This window comes from Elgaria multicarinata, chromosome 1 (assembly GCF_023053635.1).
Source record: "Elgaria multicarinata webbii isolate HBS135686 ecotype San Diego chromosome 1, rElgMul1.1.pri, whole genome shotgun sequence".
Classification (NCBI taxonomy): Eukaryota; Metazoa; Chordata; class Lepidosauria; order Squamata; family Anguidae; genus Elgaria; species Elgaria multicarinata.
The window spans coordinates 179,145,265-179,166,745 of record NC_086171.1 but is presented as its reverse complement, the minus strand read 5'-3'; the positions used below and the strand labels follow the sequence as shown (position 1 = coordinate 179,166,745).

The window sequence follows — 21,481 nt, the reverse complement described above, 5'->3', positions numbered from 1 at the left end:
CTGCTCCATGAATTACAGGGGTAAAAGAACTATGTAATCATGAAGTCTTGGTTCAGGGGAGCCAGCTTTTCCTTTCATCAACAAGGATGGTGCTCAGTGGCATTTATAGCAAAATCTTCCTCTCTAGCTAATGAGTCTGGAATTTAGGACACCAATGGGCCAGAGCCTCTTGCATTATCTCATTTATACTGGTGCTGAATAATAATAGCATCTTACATGCATTACATTCAGGTATACATGGTTTTGTGTGAGTTTAGGGAGCGATGTTCTGGGCTGGAAGCCTAATTGTCACTCATCTGGGGAGCAGTCCTCCTATAGTGCTCTCATGTGTAATAAATTGGCAGGAAGGGCTCTTATTGGCTCAGCTTTGACACTGCTAAATTTATGTGACCTTTGTGTTTTCCCCCATACCATATGCCTTTGATAATGCTAATACAAATAATTCAGAGTTGAAAGCATTTCACGTCTATTATGTAAGCAATCAGCTTATTTTGGAACAGACACACAACTTTCTCCAAACCAAACTCTTCCATATAAGCCATTCTAAACTTTACAGCAGCACTGTAAGGTAGGCTGGTATTACTGTACAGGAATTTTGTAAGGGTTTCTGATACGTTATCACAGCCGATGGAATTCACCTTAGGGACAAACTAGATGTGACCTTTATCATATGGTTAGCCCTGGCATGCATTTTTTAAAGAAAGAAATAGGCTGTTTGTGGGTGTGGGTGGAGGAGCTGACCTGGATTGGGGACTGTGGCATGGGGGAAAGAATGGAACGTCTTTGCTCTTACCAAAGTCTGATCAGAAGCGTTCCACTGGTGCTTGCTATTTGCAATGAGAAGAAACCTCCCATAAGCCTTAATTGAGAGCTTTCTTTCCATTGCAAAGAGCACTGGGTCTATGGCAGAGGCCAAGAATTAATGGCCCCCTCTCTCCATCCCACTGAGCCTCGTGTGGTGCAGAGCGGTAAAGCAGCAGTTTCTGCAGCTGAAACTCTCCCCACGGCCTGAGTTCGATCCTAGCAGAAGCTGGTTTCAGGCAGCCGGCTCAGGTCGGCTCAGCCTTCCATCCTTCCGAGGTCGGTAAAATGAGTACCCAGTTAGCTGGGGGAAAGGTAATAATGGCCGGGGAAGGCAATGGCAAACCACCCCACTATATAAGGCCTGCCAAGAAAACGTCAGCGAAAGCTGGCGTCCCTAATGACTCAGTGCTTGCACGAGAAGTTCTTTTCCTTTCCTTTCCTTCTCTCCATCCCATGATTCCAATCCAGCTCATGCCCTATCAGCTATTCATTTTTTTTTAACCTTGCATGCCAGGGCTAACCACCCGGCTCATTACTTGAAGTTAATTTGGCCCTCAGTAGCTATTTCCCTGAAGATGGCTTCTATCTATGTCTAAGTTTTCTTTTGGTGGACTGTGGTTATGTACTCCGGCAGCCTCACCAGAGGCACCTGTGAACTATTTTGGAGGGAGCATTTTTACCATTTCTTGTTAGACAATGATAAATAGCTTTCTGATAAATAGCTTTCAGCATGAATCCTGTGAGGCTTTTCCATAATGCGACTCGAGCACCTTTTCTCAGGTTGACCTAAATGGTCTCTCTCTCTCTTTTTGTAATTGCTCATCTTTGCTTTTTAAGAATACGTTGTTGCAAGAACTGGAAAATACCCAAAAACAGATTGAGGAGCAGCAGCATGACAAGGTAAATGCCACTCCAGGGCATTGTGTAAGGAGTGGCAGACACATGTTTGTTAAAGTGTTATTTTTCTTTTTCCTTTCCTTTGTGCATCCTTTTTTATTTTATTTTTTTTGCTTTTTTGGGTGCCTTGATGTAGCATGATCGGAAAATGTCAGATGTTCGCATCATGATGGCCAGTAGTTTCCCCAACAGTAATTGCTTTAGGTCACTATCATTAATTAGTTATTATATAATTTACCATAAGTACTTTATGCTTCCCTGATGGCTCCTGAACCCAAACTCCATTTTTCTCCACAGTTAGCAGGATGTCCTAACAGAGGACTATGGTACTGCATATTTGGTAGAAACCTAGCAAGGATGGGATCCGGATTAAAAGGTAGAAAGTTAAATTGCAAGTAATTTGCTTTGGGGTCCTGTCTACTCACTGCTGAGACATTAAGATACACAAGTGTCTGTGTAATGGCCAAAGTTTCCCAAGTAGTGGTGGCAGGGATTTGACTTTGTTCCAACCTCAACTGACTTCCTGCTGAACTGAAGAATTTAATGTATCAGATTATATTATTGGCCTCCTAGCATGACCATGAACCTCCAATGATGGGAAACCAGTAATTTATTAACATCAGGAATTAGAAGAGGCTTTTCCAGACGATCATTTTGACATAATGAATACTCAGTTGCTTTCATTTTTCCTTTAAGGTTGCACTTCTGTTTCAGAGGTGTCTCCCTAGAATTCAAACCTCACTGTATTTTGCTGCAGGGAGAATAACATTCTTCTCCCATCTAGCAAACTACCATTTCTTATGTGACTGTCACATGGAATGTGGGGATGCAACTGTTGCAGCAGTGACTGTAAGCAGCAGCAATCTATTTGACTGCACAGCTCAACTGTAGATAATTTGTCTCTAAGGTGTGAAGTCAAATTCCCAGTGTGGCTTTCTAGAATTGCTTTGTCAAAACTCATGTTTTGGTTATTTGCTAGATGAGCCATTTCCCCTAATTTTGTCCAACAGTATAGGAGTGCTCATCCAGCAGTATTAGAAAAACAAAATGGGCTATGCATTCAGATTGTTCTTCTGAAGTTCATTTGTATCAGGGGCGGGAAACTTGTAGCCCTCTAAATGTTTTGGCCTAAAGCTCACATCAACCCTAGCCACTCATAGCCAATGGTGAGGAATGATGGGAATTGTAGGTCAAAACATCTGGAGGGCCACAAGTTGCCTACCCCTGCATTATGTGCTGCTTGACACCCCCCTGCATTTAAACTTTAAGCATTCAAAGCAATACGTGATGTTAAAAAGCGGCATGGGGCTGTCGCCGTGCAGTAAAGCTCTATCCCTGTAGCAAGACTGTTACACCCCCTTATCCCTAATGCGTGGCTAAGAGATTGCAGTACTATCTCTGGGTGGGATAGTATCATTAAAGAAAATGCAACTGAAGCTTTCATTCCATGATCATTCGGATAAGCCCTGGCTTGGGGGTTAATTCTGCCTATAGCCGAAGATTCCTCACCGAACAATCCTTTAGTAGCATGTTCACGGTCATTCTCTGAAAACACCAGGAACGCAATTAGTGTCAAAGTCGCATCCATGATGCTTCACATAACAGCCAGGAACCAAGAAGTGCCTGCCTTCCACCCATTTATCTGCCTCTTTGTCCCAAGCCCTTTGCTTTCCTCTGCTTTGCCTCCAGCATGATTCTCTATCATTGCCTGCATGAAGATTGACTTCACAGATGTACTTAATGAGTTTGGTTTGATTAGTGATAACTGGCTATAGAGAAACAATTTTCGTTTTGTTCTAAACAGAGAAGGCTGTCAGATGAAATTGACAAATTGAGATTAGAAATTGACCAGTTAAAGACACGAAGTGGATCTTTTCTTGACAGTGTACATACAAGGTGAGGATACTCTTGTTTCTTTTTCATGGCATGGCAAAACGTTCAAAGAGTTCCAAAAGAAATTGTTTTGCTGTGTGTGTGTGTGTGTGTGTGTGTGTGTGTGTGTGTGTGTGTGTGTTTCTCTCTTTTCATTGAGACAGATATCTCTGAATTCTGCACATTGAGACAGGAGGAAACATCAAATGATTGTGTTCATCCCAACTTCTGGAAATGTTCTTGCCAGTATATCAGTTTTGTCCTATATCTGATAGGTACTGCTCAGGTTTTTTCTCCATACTGTATCTTAGCATCTTAAGGTTGAAGGGCTCCCTGCATCCAGGTAGGAAACTCACAAATTGTCTTCACCTTAATATCAGGTAAAATGCAGGTCTTCTGCTTACCAGTTGGTTTCAACATAGCAGCTTGTTTTGCAGTGACCTCTTGTTCCATTGGGTTTTATTGGTAAGTTGTAACTGCAGATATATATTTTTTAAAAAAATCATAGTACAGACCCACGAGAACAAATTTGGAGTTTGTATTCTTCCTCCTCATGGTTGCTTCAGAGTAGAACGGAAGGGTTACTTTCCCTTTGTCCCCAGGGTGACCATTGTGGAGGAAGGGGAGGGATTTAGGCTCAGAGGCAAGATGCCAAAGGGCACAGGACCTTTGAGAGGGCTCCCCCACAGCCCCAGTCTATTTAGAGAATAAGGGCGAGATCAGCACTCCCAGATCCACTGGCAGAAAAGGACTGTTGCTCAGCGGTAGACCACATGCAACGAGGCCTAGCTTCAGTAACCAGCACTTAAGGTCACTTAATGGATTTTTCACTTCTTGTATCAGCCAAGGGCAGTGAGCTGCTCTGGCTTCCCTCAGCCAATACAATTAGCCTTTCTCCCTGAATAGGGCAAGCTTCTGTTTGCTGCTCTCGGCTACTGGGGATATTGGTTGGTGCTAGGATGTCATGCCAGTCTTTTAGGTTTTTAGCACCCAGAGTTTATTTGAATAATAATGATAATGATGATGATGATGATGATGATAATAATAATAATAATAAATAAATAAATAAATAAATAATTTTATTTCTTATTCACTTCTTCCTCTGGATCGAGGCGGGGAACAACATTAGATACAAATGCCATAAAATACATAAAACTGAATTAAAACATATAAAACTAATACAATATTAAGATAACAGTCAAATATCTTAAAATTAGACTGGGTAGGCCTGCCGGAAAAGACTATTAAGTTGACGAATCTCTCCCAGCAGGCCACTCCACATTCTGGGAGCAGCAGAAGAGAAGGTCCTATGGGTAACAGTTGTCAGCCTAGTTTGTCTGACTGTAGTAAATTCTTCCCAGAAGACCTGAGTGTGTACGGGAGAAGGCGATCCCGCAGGTAACCTAGACCCAAACCATGTAGGGCTTAAAAGGTAATAACCAATACTTTATACTTCACCTGGAAACTAACTGGCAGCCAGTGAAGTGATTTTAAAATTGGTGTAATATGGTCACCCCTAGGTGTACTGGTGACCAACCTGGCTGCCATATTTTGAAGGGTGGGTTATCCTATGGAGGAATGGTGAATTCAGTCTCCAATGTCACTTCGCATACTCAAGAGGAAGCTTTCAGCAGGCTGGTGGGGGGGACCCTAAGGCTTGCAGAAGTACAAAAAACTTTAGCAAAAATAACATCTTGGGGAAGGTGAGGCAGCCCCCCAAAACTGCCCAATGAGGATTGTTGATGCTTGGTGGGCACTAACTGTCAGGGAGGAACAGAAAACTGGAGGTGAAATGGAATGGACTATCCTGGAAAAGGGCATGGCTGGTTGGCTGGAACCCTAAACAGGAGCACTCCGCACTGCAACATTTTGTTGCAGGTTGTACTTGTAAGAACCAAATATAAACAAACCATAAATTGCTTAACTGGCCTAATAAAAGTAAAAAAGAAGTAAAATCTGGCTGCATGTTATTGCCGCGTGACCCAGTAGAGGGCACAACTGTATAACATGCCAGCAAAATAGATAAGTCAGCTATCATATGCTCTGCATTTGTTTTGCAGCCTCGTCGGTAGATAGGACCTCTGTCATGAGCTCCAAAGTGTCTGACGGACTCTTCACACATTATGCATTTCATCCATGGATAGCACTTCAGTGTAAAAAATAGGATGAAATCCACACCTAGATTGTCACATGCGATTATCGCACTTGTGTGTGTTTCACTTTGTACCTGATTGTCTTTTTTAGCCCCAGATGTTATGAGTGGATTACAGTATATTATTTAGTCAGTACTTTGTTGTCTTAAATGTTACCTGTCCAGGGCCTTTGGGATAAAATCTAAATGAATATTTACATCATCCCAGACATTTCCCTTGATTGCAGCCTTTAGTACAGAGGCAGGCAACTTATAGCCCTCCAGATTTTTTGGCCTACAACTCCCATCAACTCTAGCCAGCATGGCCAGTGGTGAGGCTGATGGGAGTTATCAGCCAAAACATCTGGAGATGCCCATCCCATCTTTAGTGGACACAGACAAGCTTTAGTACGTCACACACTATACATTCTGCTCCCAGTAGATGGTGGCATTGTTCCCTCCGTACCTTTTGTGGTTGTCCACAGCTTCTTTTGGTCTCTGGCATCTCCAGTTAAAGGCTCTCTGTTAGCAAAACTGAGAGAGGCCTCTTCCTGAGAACCTGAAGAGCCATGAGAGTAAGTCAGCATAAATATATCCTGTTTCTCATATATTGCTTCAACAGTCATCTCACTGCTCAGATCACATTTACCTTTTGAATATGAACGAATAACAGCTTCATTGTGGAATTATCAGATGTATGCCGATGCTTCAGCACATGCAGGGGGCTGTGTGTACCCATGACTATTTCTTCATGTGAATTAGCTCAGAGGCATGAAAAAATGGGTGATAAAAGAAACTTAAAAGCATGTTAAAGTAAAGGAAAGACAGAGGAACTGTCACGCTGGGTCACACCAATGCTCTTTCTAGTCTGGACAGCAAAGTCTGTGAAACTCTAATTTTCAGTGGAAAGCAGTTATTTGCTCTATTGTTTGATTCCAATTCAGCAATCCAAAGTATGATGTGGGAGATCAGTGGCTGGCTACCACAATGTTGCAATTACTTCCAAGCCATCAGTGGTGATAGCCGCTTCGTTGGAAGAGAAGAGAAGGCAGGCATACCTTAGCATGTACATTTGCCATTGTTTCTGTGTCTTCAGTGAAAAAACAAGGAATAGATCCTTGGATGTTCAACCTTGTTCAGCCATTGTGGGTTGAATGAGGTTATTACTGCTCAGCCTCATTGTCTGAATAATGCCTGATTTAAGGACACCTGTGCTACTTATTGCTGGGATTACGGGTGAGATACAGACTGAGCCTTTAAAACCTAAATGCAATTTCTAGAAAATCTTTATTTAGACAAAATGCAGTTAAACTCAATCTATTCGCACTTTCTGCATGCATTCAAATAGTTACCAATGTTGGAGCAACAGAACCTAGTGGCCTGCCAGGTCATGCACTCAGAAGAAGGAGGCATGCCAGCCTGCTAGCTGCTTCTCTGGTGTCCATGTCTTCCCCAGAGTTCTGATGATTTTGGTGTACCTTAAATTCTTTTCCTCCCCAAGTCTTTGCACGATGCGGAAAAAACATGTTTTCAACTACATGTCCTGATTGTACATTAATTGGTCTCATCTTATCTCTTGTGGAAAAGCCTCTTTTGTATGCTAAAGGACATTACTTTTCCCTCAGAAGCCTTGACAGCCACTTTACCTGCCGGCAACATATGACCTTTGCCTCAGGCTTTAGCCTTATCTTGTAAGTCTCTTATGCCCATTGTTTTCCTCTTCCAAATTCCACTGATTAACTGCATGTCATAAGAACATAAGAAGTCCCATGCTGGATCAGGCCAGCACTCTGTTCACACAGTGGCCAACCAGCCATCGGCCAGGGATGAACAAGCAGGACATAGTGCAACAACACCCTCCCACCCATGTTCCCCAGCAACTGGTACACACAGGCTTCGTTGTTCATATTTCCTGGTCAGCTTTCTATGTGGACATAACTGATTTTCCAGTTCTTTGGCCTTTTTCGTCCTGTAGCTCTACACATTTCTTTGGTAACTTTTTTCCATTCAAACCTCAGGAACCCTTTCACCCCCAAAGGGGGACATTATATGAACTGATGTGACATCTGACACCTTTTTCTTCCCCTTGCCATGCTGGAGGAAAAGATGCTTTATGTCTCCCTAATGCTAAGAGGGTGTAGGTAGCATACACACTGGATGTGAAAGAGAGAAGTGCTACCTCTTTCCACCTTCTCTGTTAAGAATCACTCTGGGATATGAAGCTTTCCAGCCAAAGAGAGGAAGGTGCCTTTCTAAATTCAGGCACACTTATTGATTTGAGGAATCCTGGATTTATCTTAATGGCACTTAACCAGTGCTACACAGATTTACTGGAATCATTCTTCTTGCCTTGTAGACTTTAAAAGTAAAAAGTGCACTCAACCTTAGCGTTCAGGTTCCATATGCTGTGTAAACCATTCATCTATCCCCAGAACTCAGCAGTTTCACATTGTTGTGCAACAGGAGAGGGGATATTTCCCAGGGATTAGTTTCTCCTACCACCTCTGTGATTCCTTACAGCCCCCCTCCACATCCTGTTCAGAACTAAATGACAGGATTTTAATAATGGATAGATTTCCTATCCTGCTAGCAACCGTGGCAGTCTAGGAGAACTTCCCGTATAGGAACATGCTTCACAATAAAACACCACTGCTTTTTTGAGTCCGAGGGTTATTGCAGGGATGCGTGGGGCAGCTATCAGCTTTTCTTACTGTACATCAGGAGAAGTTTCCTTGTCATGCCTACACAGACGATTGTGTTGGGTTCCCCTGGAACACTGAGAGGCCAGTTGGTAGGACTGGAAAGTCTTGCACCCACTGGTGATTTCAGCTGTCACTTTTCCTTTGATCTCCTTCTCTCCAGATTGAAATGGGGCTCCTCAGTTCAGCCAGTACGATGAGAGATGGGTTGCTGGTCTGTATGTGAGCCTAGTATGCTCTGTGACAAGCTAGGCAGATAATGATGTAAAATAGCATTTGAATATGACTACGAATTTCAAGAAATGCGCTCTCTCTCTCTCTCTCTCTCTCTCTCTCTCACACACACACACACACACACACACACACAGAGAGAGAGTTTAGAATTAAATATGCATGGATATTAGACACTGAATTTTAAGCTTTCTTTTAAATAAGTGAAACTTAATATCCAATTCTGTTGACCTGTTAAACTTTAAGTAGCAAATACTGGGCTGTTTATTACTTGGTAATCAAGGGTGTGCTTATTTAACACTCAGGGTCAAAAGTTCTTCAAAGTTTGTATTGCCACATACTACACTTTTAAGTGTTTGATTAACTTTTATGTTTTGGCCTCCATCCAACAAGGAGAAATATGAAAGTGGGTGTTGTGCATGTGTTTGCCTTGACTGTAAAGAGTGATCCTAGAGCAGGGTCTTGATCATATGTTTATGGGAAGTGGAGTCTTGCCCTTGCCCTGCCTGATGATTAGCAGTACTGCAGCCCGACCAAAATTATTTAAATTTTATTGTTGTATTTTCTGGTGCTACTTTTATTGTTTTAATCTTGAGTGATTTTGAATATATTTTGGTTCAGAAGGCAGGGTAGGTTTTTTAGTCAAGGCTGTTAACTTGGCTCAATCTACTTCCATTTTCATTTCAGAATTAAGGTCGGATCTCTATACAAACTGTTTTCCCTTTCTTTCTGCTACATAACCTCTAGATGGTGCTGTAGTAGAGCAGAATAATGTCATTCTTCTAGTGGGAACTTGTGCTTTGTTTTGGGATGAAAAAAATACTGCATTTTCCCTACTCCAAAAGACTTCCATGGAAGTGCTCTTAAAAAGCAGAAGCAAAACTTCTTAGGGTCATAACATTGTCTAAAGCACCTGTAGACAACTTAGTGAGGAAAGACAAGCGCATAACAAAATCTCTTGTAGAAAAGCCCATAATAGCAATGAATGAACTACTAAGTTGTTCTTTTCAACCTTGGAAAAACCTCATGCAGTACCCATTTCCTCTTGTAAGATCAGGATATTACTGTTCTCACGTGAGAAGATTTAAAATTAATGCAGGGCCGCCAAGATTTTTTTTAAAAAAATAGAATTAAATTCAAGAGTCTTCATGTACCAAGCAATGGAGCTATGGTGAGCAGAACTGTTCCCTCTGTTCTATGCAGTTTGGATTACTCTTCCCTTATACCAGGTATGAGCACAGCACATACGAGTGCTCGTACCTCTATTATCTAAAATACGTAATCCAAACCGATGTTCACTATGTATCCGTATCTGTAATTTGTGACAATGCAAGAGATATTGCTAGACAAAGGATGTTCCTGTTTTTTTCCCAGATTTATGATTAGCTGAATGTTTTGGTTATCCTTGGAGTGTTTAGACAGATGATATTTTACTATACGTTTTAGTGTATGTTCTGTTGGGAATTTCAGACACTGGCAGTATGTCTGTTTTTAGGATGATGAGAGAGATGTGAAAGCCTGGAAACCCTCCTAGAAAAAAATGGGCACAGGAAGCAGGAAGGGCAGAAAAAAAAATTAAAGACCCATTTTTCTTGGGAGTTTTGGAAAATGTGGAAAAAAGGATTTCTTCCCTAATTGTTCTGGGTTTTTCCCCAGTCTTTACCCAGCCCTTCACATCTCTAGCTATTGACCTATAAGACAAGAGAAAAATGTCTTTAAAAGTATTTAAATTGAGAATTTCCCCCTTTAAAACGAGAATTTAGATGAGGCTTATTTGAATTATCTATGTAAGACTATTAGTCCCCCCTTCCTATTTTTCATAGATCTTTGGTTGGAAGCACTCCAGACCTCAGGTATCCCCTGAGCACTATGGTCCATGCATCAGCAGAACCCTTTGGAACACCCTCCAGCCTTCACCGGGTGCCAAAGAGCCGATTTGCAGCTCTGCGGGAAGAACCCTCCAAGGTAAAACTCCTGATGTTCGCCTTGCTCCTGCTAATCTCTAGCAGGCAGCTCCAGTTACGCCTGTATCTTGGAGCAGATCACAACATCTTTGTGATGGCAACAGCTGCAGCAGCTGTCCTGTGCCTTTAAAACGAGGGGCTTTGGCCTTTCACTCGGCAGGAACAGCTGCAGACCTAACCCCCTCTGAAGGGAAGAGACTCCCTGTTGTGCAGAAAGGCCACTGGATGGTGGCCAGGACAGTACTTATGTGATGGGCTTGTGCAGAGGGTGATGAGATGAAGTTTCAAAGGATCTTTGCCATGCTGTGAAATCTGGGCAAGAAAGAAGCCTGTTGTAGACCTAACATTTTACTGCTTGGCTTGGCTTGGTATTGTACTTTTATTGTACTTTTATGGTTGTAATTATTTTTGGAAGCCATGTTGAGATTTGGACTGGCAACATATCCGTGTTTTAAGTAAATGTTTAGGCATCAATGAGCTGCTCAAAACAAGAATCGCTTGGATAATATAGATGAATGAATGAAATCTTTATTGCTAAAAGCGATAAGCCATCACAATTGGACATAATAAAAACAAGTAAAAAGATAAGCTAAAAAAATAAGTTAAGTAGGTTAAAAATAGATAATATAAAGTAAAATTAAAATAATGAACACAATTGGAATATAAAGATAAAAATCACATTAACATACAATAAGAACTCATGAGTGGGGAACTAGATAAGTACATATACCAGAACAAAATATCCAGCTCTCCATTATGAAACTTGTTGGGAGTCTTGGCACCTAGTTCTCAACTTACTTGCAGCTAAGGCAAATTTTGCAACCAGATCAGTAATAAATACATTATTGCCAGCCAGCAAGATACAGATTTGCTCAAGGGAAGATCGGTCAGAAAGAATGTAATCGATAAATATTTGTCTAGGGGATGTATATAAAGGGTTTCTCAGCCTTTTGGCTAAGACCAAGTGTAGTAATATAAATGTAACTAACACTTTGACAAGAATTAGAATGTGTTAGAGATGGTCGTCTTAAGGGCAAATTCGAAGTTGAATGCAACTTGAATTCACTGTTATGTCAGCAGACCTTAGTTCTTCCTCAATCCAGTCCACTCAAGACACTGTTGGCAAAGGCAAAAGGTACTGCCAAATGCCTTGGTGAAGTTGTTTGCTTCAAGAATTTATTTACTATGTTTTTATGCTGCCTTTCTTCCTCCATGGAACACTCAAGACAGCAAGTATAATCTTGGGAGAATTCAGAAGGCTGATTAGTTGCAGAGTGAGGAGCAAGAAATGCCTTGTTAAACTCTCCTGTAAGGAGCTAACAGTTCTGTATAAGCCTGACAAATCCAGTACAAAACAGGGTACTTGTGACTAACAGCAGAATACAGGAAGGTAGAATTATGGCTTTGCCCCACTGTGACACTGATGGAAATATCTAATCTTGTTTCTTCCAGATTGTGACCACAGGTGTAATCAGCAGAAAAGTACCTGCTTGCTAAAGAGACATGGACACTTTAGAAAAAAATACTTTTGTCTTTCTGGCAGTGAAACTGTCCTATTAATTTTGATACCAATGTAGTAGGGCTGTTATGAAGACAATCAAGTATTCTTTAGTGCATATTTGATGACACTGAAAGCTATATTTTTGGGTGATTTGTGACAGACTACAGTAACAAAATCTGAATGCTTTATTGTTTGGTTCTGTGACCATTCTCATTCTTTGCTATCATTAGAACCTCTGGTCTAGACAAATCAACACACTGGTCACTTACATTGAGATGCCATGATGGTCAGTGGAGCATCTGCTGAAATTATTTCTTCTACACAATTACTAAAGGTGTGGGGTGCTGCTCTATACTGAATCTGGCAATTCTAGCTCCATACTAAGCCAATTCCAGACTACCTTAATGTAAGAAACCTGGCATTTCCCTTAGCCAAAGAGCCAAGGGTTTCCATTTTCTTTCTTGTATACCTGCAGTGAGATGAAATCCTGCAGTTCATGAAAGCCCCAAATGATGTCACCCCCATCCCTCCCAGTGCTGCATGGGGATATCTTTCTGCTACTCATTGTGAGTCCAGTGCAACTGTTTGCTAGCCCAGGCCATGGAGGCCATGCCCCAAACCAGTCCCCAAATATCTGAGGCAGGGAAGAACCAATCAGGATTTTATTTTCTTCTCCTCCAATTTTACTGCCACGTCTCTCTAAGTACCTTCCTCCTTCTCTGCCTGATGGTAAGAAGGAGCTAGATTCCATAAGACTAGGGGGAAAAGATTCAGTAGCACGTGGCTGATGGGGGAGTGACATCTCTTGCACAGACTCACTCTTGTATTTGGAGCCAATGTAAAGGCTACCCTCTGCCCCAGGCATTTCTTTGAAAAGTAGGAGATGCTCAGAGGACCAAATCTATTCTCCACAGTCATTTCACGTTTGGTTAGGTGAGCGTATTGACAGCTCAGGCTAAATGAAGGTCCGTCATCTCTGGGCACAGCTGTGGAAAATGGCATTCTTCCCTTTCTCCCCCTCCCTGTTGGTGTTTCAGCAAGGTGGTGATGTTCAACTCTGATTTTGATCATGCAAGTTCATGCTATTTTTTTTGTGTTTGTTCAGGACTGGGAGCTTTCCCAGCCAAGTGGGGTCCTGGCCACTACAGCTCACACCTTTGACAGTGACCCAGAGATCTCTGATGTTGATGAGGATGACCAGGAGACAGTCTTTAGCTCTATGGACATGCTATCTCCCAGTGGGCACTCTGATGCCCAGACCCTCGCCATGATGCTGCAAGAACAGCTGGATGCCATCAATGAGGAGATCAGGTATGGAATGTACCTGTCCAACTCATAGAGTATGCACCCTATACATTTGTTTTGAAAACAGAGGGCAAATGATGGATGTATAAAATCAGAAAGCCTATGACTGGTTCCCAAGAAAGCAAGAAGTACACAGGACTGAGATTTCATGAAAAGTTAGGAATAGATGCTGAGGGATTCAGTCAGTGTCTCGGAGTCCCGAGCTGTAATAATCAGTATTTTTGATATTGCCTCAGAGAAAACGTTAGAAACCCTTCATCCCTCTCTAGTCTCTTCCTTCTGAAGATCTCAAAGCATAGATGAAACAAAACAAAATATCGTAGTCACTATAATAAAGGATGCAGACATGCACAATTTTGACATTCCCTTTGGAGGCTACAAAAAAGGTAGAAGCAAAACTTGTCCCATTATACCCATGTCCTGAGCTGATCTGTTATTATGTCAGTTAGAGGCAAATGAGTAACCCTCCTTCTGTCCCAATTTCAGCCTCATAGGTGCAAGCTCATAGCAAGTCTTTTGTATCTCCAAAGCTCACAAGACATTTTTTAAAAAACAACAAATGAGGAATTCAAAGTACAGGAAGCTACGTGACGTCTAGGCAGGAGCCTGTAATGAGGTACAGAAAAGGACACCAGGTAGCTTTCAGTTCCTGCTTTAAATAAAAATGAAAGTTACCTTCCAAGTAATATAGTGATGGATTAAATTGCAGATTTCCCCAACTTGGTGCCACTGAATATTTTGGACTACATTGCACAATAGCCCTAACTAGCCTAGCCAGTGGTCAAGAATTACTGGTGTTCTAGTCCAAAACATCTGGATGGTCCAAGGTTGGGGAAGCCTGGATTAAAACATGAGGAAGCCCAACACCTTCAGTCATTGAACCACATCAGTATCTTAACTCTTCATACAAAGGTTAGTTTTCTAGCACTTCAGATGTTGAAAGACTTGAAAATATGAGCCATTAGTTAAGTTGTGCTCTAGATCTACTTCTGCATTTGTATGAGTAAGTTGGGGCCAGCCTGCCTAGTTATGTCGATGCATAAGCAGTGGGGGCCCTGGGGGAGAAGATTGCTGCCCTCTGGAAGACACATGAATGCATGGTTCTGGGTTGAGTCTTTGACCCAGACTCATATTTTGCCCAGAATCCATGAATGCCTCTGTCTCTTCCTGTATAATGGGAATAGTAAATAAGAAGAATCCCAGGGATGTTAAAATTGCCAGTTGCGCTGAAATGCCTGTTCTTTTTTTTAGGATGATCCAGGAGGAGAAAGAATCAACCGAGCTGAGGGCTGAGCAGTTGGAGAGCCGCGTCACCAGTGGTAGCATGGAAGCCCTGAACCTAACACAGCTACGCAAGAGAGCGTCCATCCCCACCTCCCTAACTGCCCTGTCCTTGGCCAGCTCCTCTCCTCCTGTCAGTGGGCGCTCTACTCCCAAGCTCACCTCTCGCAGCACAGCACAGGACCTCGACCGAATATGCAGCATGACCCTGGTAAGCAGGGACGGAAATGAGAGATGATGTACTTGGCTAGGAAGACATGTGGTCTAGCCAGTGACATCCTGTGTGCTCTCCCTTCAAATGCTCTCCTTCCTCCCTCCTCTGGCCTGGACAGGCTGCACAGCCCAGGGCCTCATTACCACGTGGGTTCTATTTATCATGTCAAGGCATTTAATGACACAGTTGCATGCTGGGTTTTTTTTTTCTTTAGAAGGCCACATCTACCATCATTGGTGCTCACCGTTTATTTATGCTATCTTCACTCCATGTTGCAGCAAACCTTTTCAAGTGTTAACAGTTTCCTTCTTTTATTTTGAGCTAACTTCTCCTTTTCTGTCTTGTTTTTCGTAGCCCAGTGACTTGAGGAAACATCGGAGAAAGCTACTTGTGAGTCTGTCTGTTTCTTTTCCCCCCTTTTTTTTCTGTTGGATGTCTGCTCTTGTTCCTCTTCTGTAACCCAGTTGCTCTTCTGCTTCCTTGCTAACCTTATCATAGTAACGGTGAGCAGTTCTAGTGCACTAGCATAGCTAGGCTGGCCATATTTTGGAAAAACATCTGTCTCAGAAAAGTAATGGTGATCATTGCAAAATATTCTGTTGTTTTAGGGAGGGACTGTAAATCTGCTTATGGTCTCTTAATTGCTTCCGCAAAATGCACACACACACAAAATGGAAAGAATTGGCCAGGACTTTTCTGTGAAGTTGCCAAGGTATAACCCAGCAAATTTGACTTCACCTTTGTTAATGAAGCAGGAGGAGTTTGTGCAGCTGCTTCATCTTCCTCAGTCCTTCTGTTCACCCTCTTCCCTTGCCAATATTAAGATCTCCCCCTATAACAAGAAGTGGAAAGATCAGAGAAGAAACAGGCAGGGCTGCACTACAATTTCTCTCTGCATTGTTGATGGGGAAAGGTAAAATCGGATTCTCTAGGTTGTAACCTAGCAACTGTGCTCTTCTGTAAAAGACAATTAGGCTGAAAATACTTTAAACAAGATACTTTGCTTATGAAACTCAGGTTGTTTATTCTGAGTGTTGGCTCAAGATAGGTGATTCTCAAATTTAGAATTTTTTTTTTAAAAAAATCCCTTGTGTGTGTAGTCACATGTGCTATTATGTTTGCCCTGTATATAATTGTTTGGCAGTAAATGCACAGTTATTAGTTTTTGCAGATATAAGTTTTGATGCAGGGAGATCATATTTTCCCTGTACTCAGAGCTGCTGAGTATTGCTGTTGGGAAAATGTGCTTCCCCATAATCAAGTTTAGTTTGCAGTGCTGTGTAAGTTGTAGTCATACAAATATTATACACACCTGTTAGCTAGTACCTGTGCTGACATAGGTAACAAGCACAACTCTCACCCACCATTGTGTACCAGTTTGTGAACTTCAAGAAGATTTATTTTAAGAAAACACGCTTTTATAAGAGGGCCTTAACCTATAGTGATTGGCTGTGATTGGTCAGTGCATCTCCTGTCAATGGGAATAGATTTACATGTGCTTCTATTAGTGCCTGCATCTGTGGATCTAGTAAAACCAGGTCTAGAATGTCGCACTTAAAAAGGCAAACTCTGAAATCTGGAATCCCAATTTTTATGACCAAACTAAAAAACCAAATATATAATACATTAATATGTGTATTGCAGGTGTAAAATATGAGAGTGGGGGTGGGGGTGATAGGTAGGATCTGGGCTGGTGTGAAAAAGAAAAGCAATAAACATGTGGACAGGAAAAATATGTAATGTTGAAATGCCCCACCTTGACTTCTGAACACAAATAATGGTTAAACTTCAATACACTAGAAAATGTTGCAATTCCTGGACTGTGTATAGACAGCACCTTTTGTGACAGGTGGAGACCTTGCAATCCTTTAGTTACATTGGACCCAAATGATTCCACTCCAGGTCTGCCTTCATTGCTGTTTCCCCAGTACTCAAGGGTTAAATTCAGATCTCCTTTCAGATAGTGCTATGAAATGGCCATGCATAAGCTGGCTGTGTGACTGTCATGAGCACCTGATTGGATAATGTCAAGCTTAGGCTGGAACTGCGTGTGTCCACTCGCAAACCTGGAGCTGGAGAGTGCGTTCTCCGGCTCAGCTCCCGGACATCAGTCGCCTGAGCTAGAAAAGAAGAATGTGAGGCCTAAAGCGCAGTACGTGAAAGGGGCTGCTCTGTTGACCAAGAAAAGGCAAACGTTCTGGCCTTTAGTATCTATACCATGCCTATGTATCTATACCATGCCTATTGCAGGGGCTGGTGTTGTATACTCCTGTTTCCTTCTGAGGCCTGAGCACAGGCAGTGATGCCTCATTACTTAGTCTCCAGCCTCGTACATGATCCTCCCAAGGTAGCAGCTACAATTCTAGCCCCCCATCCCCTTTCCCAAGGACATATTGACTCTGTTGAGATGATACGCTAAGCCACGATGGTTAAGCATTTTGAGCTAAACGTTATGGCTTGGTGTGTTGTATGAACCATGACTTAGTGTGTCGTGTGAACCATTCCTAACAGTGGCGGCTACTTCCCCAATGCATTATTTGAGAAGCTAGTGCTGGGTCAAACATTTTGTCCCACTCTTTTTTGGCAATTTGGGGACAGGTGGGGAGCAAGGGCGACCCCCCCCAAAAAAAGATTGGATGTGATGAAGTTCTAGGTCATTTTCGGGAAGGGGGAGGGTTTTGGTTGGCTTTGGCATTATATGAGGTGGTTGAAGGTTCCTTTCCCTGTTTTAACATTTTTTTAAATGCATCTTCATTGCTGGTCATAGCAGACAGGAAGGCTCTCTGTGCGGTGTTCATCCCAGCCTGGGCCAGAAGAATACTCTTAGGAATGTTGCTGGGCATTTTCTGAGGCCTAGGCCAGTAGAATGCCCTTAGGAATGATGTTATGGGGGCATTTGTCTGACCCAGCCCCTTGAAAGGGGGCCAGGATGGAAGCTGCACAGAGAACTTTATTGCCTGCTATGAGTGGCAGTAATGAGGCCTTTAAAATACTGAAACCTTCAGTCACCTCATATAGCACTAAGGTAAGTCAAACCCCCACTTCTTAGGATTTTGCTGCTACCCTAAACCTCCCTAAAGCATCTGAAAAATTCCACATGCAGTTTTGTGGAGGGGAGAAGATGTTTGTGAAATTGGATGGGGGCAGGGTGGGTAGGGTAGAGTGGGTTTTTGGCCTGCCTTGAGAAGCAACTATCAATTTTGCATTCAACATCTGCTCTCCCCAGTTAATAGCATAATTACAGTCTGGCTGGCTATGATAGTGTGCAACATACCCCTGCCATCCCCCGCATGCTTCTGCCTGATGCTTTGTTTTTTATCTGTCCTTGCATTCAGCCTTAATGCCTGCCTGTGATTTGCTCAGTGTAAATGAGTTTGGACACAACTCCTGTTTCAACAGTAGATGTGTCTTCTTTTTCCCCTCCTCCTCCTCCTCCTCCTCCTCCTCCTCCTCCCTTGTGTCCATGTTATTTTGGCCTCTATGGAAGCATGTTTGCTCTCTCTGCTTGGGTGCTTAGAGTGTCAAATTCTGCTTGCTTCAGAGAGAATGCTTTGAACAGTAAGGGAAGCCAAAACAGTTTCTCATCAACTTCCCAATGATAGTTTAGCAGGACAGAAGTGGAAATCACTAGTTATTTCTAAGATGCAGTAACTGAGGTGGCTTTGCTCCTGATCAGGTTCTGGGAGAACAAGACATTATTTAAAACTTGCTCAGCTTCTGTTGGATACTTGCTCTCACCTTGACTTATGCATGCAATGTTCTTTAAGCCTGCCCCTTCAATTGCTGTTTCAACGGAGGCTTATGCAGGGTACATGGTCACCATCCTATCAATGTTTGGATTGCGTTGATTGGGGCCTAACTCCCTGGCTTAGGCAGGAAATTGCCTGCCCTCAACCCAGAGAGTGGAGAACATATTATGGGTGGATGTTACTTCAAGGATGACCCTTATAACAGCGGGAAGCTACTTCAGACCCGATAATATCAGATGGAAATGTGAGATGCTCATCTAAATGATGCCAACACTTTACCTGTCTTCAGAAATCTGTGCAGTTTGAATAGTCAGACTCAAAGCATGGGCCTTGGGAAGGTAGAGGCTGCTCTCCTCATTACTACATGTTGCTGATGGGTCGCAACCTGTCTCTTCCTTCCTGCTGTTATTGGGCTCCATTCCCTCCCATTAGGGCTCCATCACTCCAAATGACACTGATAATTGTCACTCAGTCATCCAGACCTTTGGATTAGGGCATGCAGTGAGCAGCAGTCCCCGTGACACTCTGAGTGCATGTGACCCTGTTCCACCTTCTCCTTTAATTGAACTGGCAGGTGAGCTATGCCTATGGTGAGTGTGCTAGAGATGGGAGGGAGGTGTTTGGACAGGGATCTGCACGCTGACCTCATCTTATCTGTTCAGTCACCAGCTGGTCGAGATGAGAGTCGAGAAGATAAAACCACCATAAAATGTGAGACCTCTCCTCCTTCCTCACCCAGGACCCTGCGGCTGGAGAAGTTTGGACATCCTGCTCTGAGTCAGGAGGAAGGCAAGAGGTATAGGGGGCTGGCGAGGGAGGAAGGGATGGGCTTTACCTACTGTAGGGAGTCAACTTCACTAGGTGAACAGATGGGTCAGATGGTTTAGTAAGTGTTCCCAATTGGTATGAGAGAGTGAAGCATGGGAAGGGGAGGTTGTAGAACCAAGAACATATTATTAACATGTACAAGTATTTCCTGGAGAATATGCCTAATGCTGATTTTGTTCCCAACTCCGACGACTTGCGAGAGAAACTGAAACTAAATATGTACTGTTAGAAACCTGAGCACGTTCATGTTTCATTCTAGCTCCACAAGTTATAGATGGCAATGCTCTTCAGAAGGTCCTACAAAAGAGGATCTGACAGTTCCTTGTGGAGTAAAGGATTGATAATGCGTAATTGGAATGTTGGAACAAATCAGTAAAATGTCCATCAAATGATAGGAAGGTGTCTGGAAATGTCTTTTCTACGTCCCAGTCGTTTCACACAATGTTGGTGCTGGCTGAGGCCCTCTCTCCCGAACAGGGAGTGACTGTGCAGGTTCACTGTGAGAAGTGCTAGGAATGTTTTGGTAAAAAAGCAGAAATGAGGATGACTCCCAGAGGGGTATTTCATTGTAGATGATAACAGTCTGAACCTCTTGCTCTTCCTTTACTATCCTTTAGTTCTTTGGAGGACCAAGCAAGTAACCCTAGCAGCAGCAACAGCAGCCAGGATTCTCTGCACAAAGGCTCCAAGAGGAAAGGCATCAAATCCTCTATTGGGCGCTTGTTTGGAAAGAAAGAGAAAGGACGCTTGATCCAACTGAGCAGAGAAGGCGCTACTGGGCAAGGTCTTTGACCCTTTTCATCCCCTCTAAGGGAAAACTATCTTTCCACGGGTTTCTTGGGCAGGTGTCCATTTTGGGTAGAGAATTCTCTCTAAGCACCCTTAGTAGAATGGAAAAATATAGATGAAGGAAGTGATAAGATCAGCACTCAAGATGCCAGTTAGATTAGTTACCCTCAGTTTTTGGAATATTTAGATCTTTTTATTTTGGTACAGTTGTTGAACATGTTTAGACAACATGCTAAGCCATGGTGGTTAAGCATTTTGAGCTAAACATTATTGCTAACCAAGGTGACTACATAATCATGGTTTAACCACACTCACTAACCATTTCCTACAAAAGGGCTAGCGGCCTAACCATAGCTTAGTGTGTTGTCTGAACAGGGCCATTGTGTCCACACAAGGGCTTATTATAAGTAACATATTACAAAGGGGAGTGGAGGGAACAAGGATTAATGAATTAGTGACAATGATGAGAAGGGATGGAGAGCAAACAATACAGATTAGCTATGGAGGCCCCCAAAGTCCCCAAACCAAACCAAACACTGCAGTCCAGTAGAGTGTAGGCTGCTCATATCACATTGCCATCAGTGGAATTTTAGCAGCCCAACTGTGTGTAGGATTGCAGCCAAAGTAGATGCTGAAGGGGGAATTTAATGGAAATGGGGAGCCATGGATAAAGAAAATGGCTTGATGATTAAATTAAACTATTTGAGGCATAGGGAACAGCATAACTGAAGACACAATGGCAGGAGAGCAGCCAAAGGATGAATCTGATCAGTCTGCTGCTTCATTCAGCTCTTTAGTCCTAAAATAAAGTAAAAGAAAAAGGTCAGTCACTTTTTTTCTGCACTGAGACTGTGTCTACAGGAAGGAGTCAAAAGAGCATCTGTGCATGTCTAATCTTATTTATAATTACAACCTACCTATTCATGTGCCCTTAATTGGACTGGTGGCAGATACCATTGCCTTGAGAGGGGATGGGATCATAGGTGGAGGAGCGAAAAGTCTTGAAGACCTGGAAGTCTGAAGATCTGCAAAGCTGCAAGAAGCAAATGCTGAAACCTAGAGGGGGCAACTGAAGAAAAAGAAGGATTTAGCATGGACACTTTGAATTGTCTGAAGAAGACAGCACATATAGGAAAGAAGGCCATTGGGGAACCTGTTCTTTCTGCATGTGGTTGTTTTCCATTGAAAATGGCACCCGTGATACAGCATCCTATCA

General features: G+C 42.7%; 1 protein-coding gene across 1 annotated transcript in view; it reads left to right on the top strand.

Annotated features, from left to right (window-relative positions):
* Window positions 1–21,481, top strand: part of PPFIA4 (PTPRF interacting protein alpha 4) — a 145,175-nt gene that overhangs the window by 94,454 nt on the left and 29,240 nt on the right. Inside the window, exons 12-19 of the mRNA XM_063144338.1 lie at window positions 1,642–1,704; window positions 3,506–3,597; window positions 10,458–10,599; window positions 13,205–13,410; window positions 14,656–14,896; window positions 15,254–15,289; window positions 19,311–19,444; window positions 20,094–20,260. Of these exons, the coding sequence (XP_063000408.1) occupies window positions 1,642–1,704; window positions 3,506–3,597; window positions 10,458–10,599; window positions 13,205–13,410; window positions 14,656–14,896; window positions 15,254–15,289; window positions 19,311–19,444; window positions 20,094–20,260 (1,081 nt within the window). The remainder of the gene's footprint in view (window positions 1–1,641; window positions 1,705–3,505; window positions 3,598–10,457; window positions 10,600–13,204; window positions 13,411–14,655; window positions 14,897–15,253; window positions 15,290–19,310; window positions 19,445–20,093; window positions 20,261–21,481) is intronic.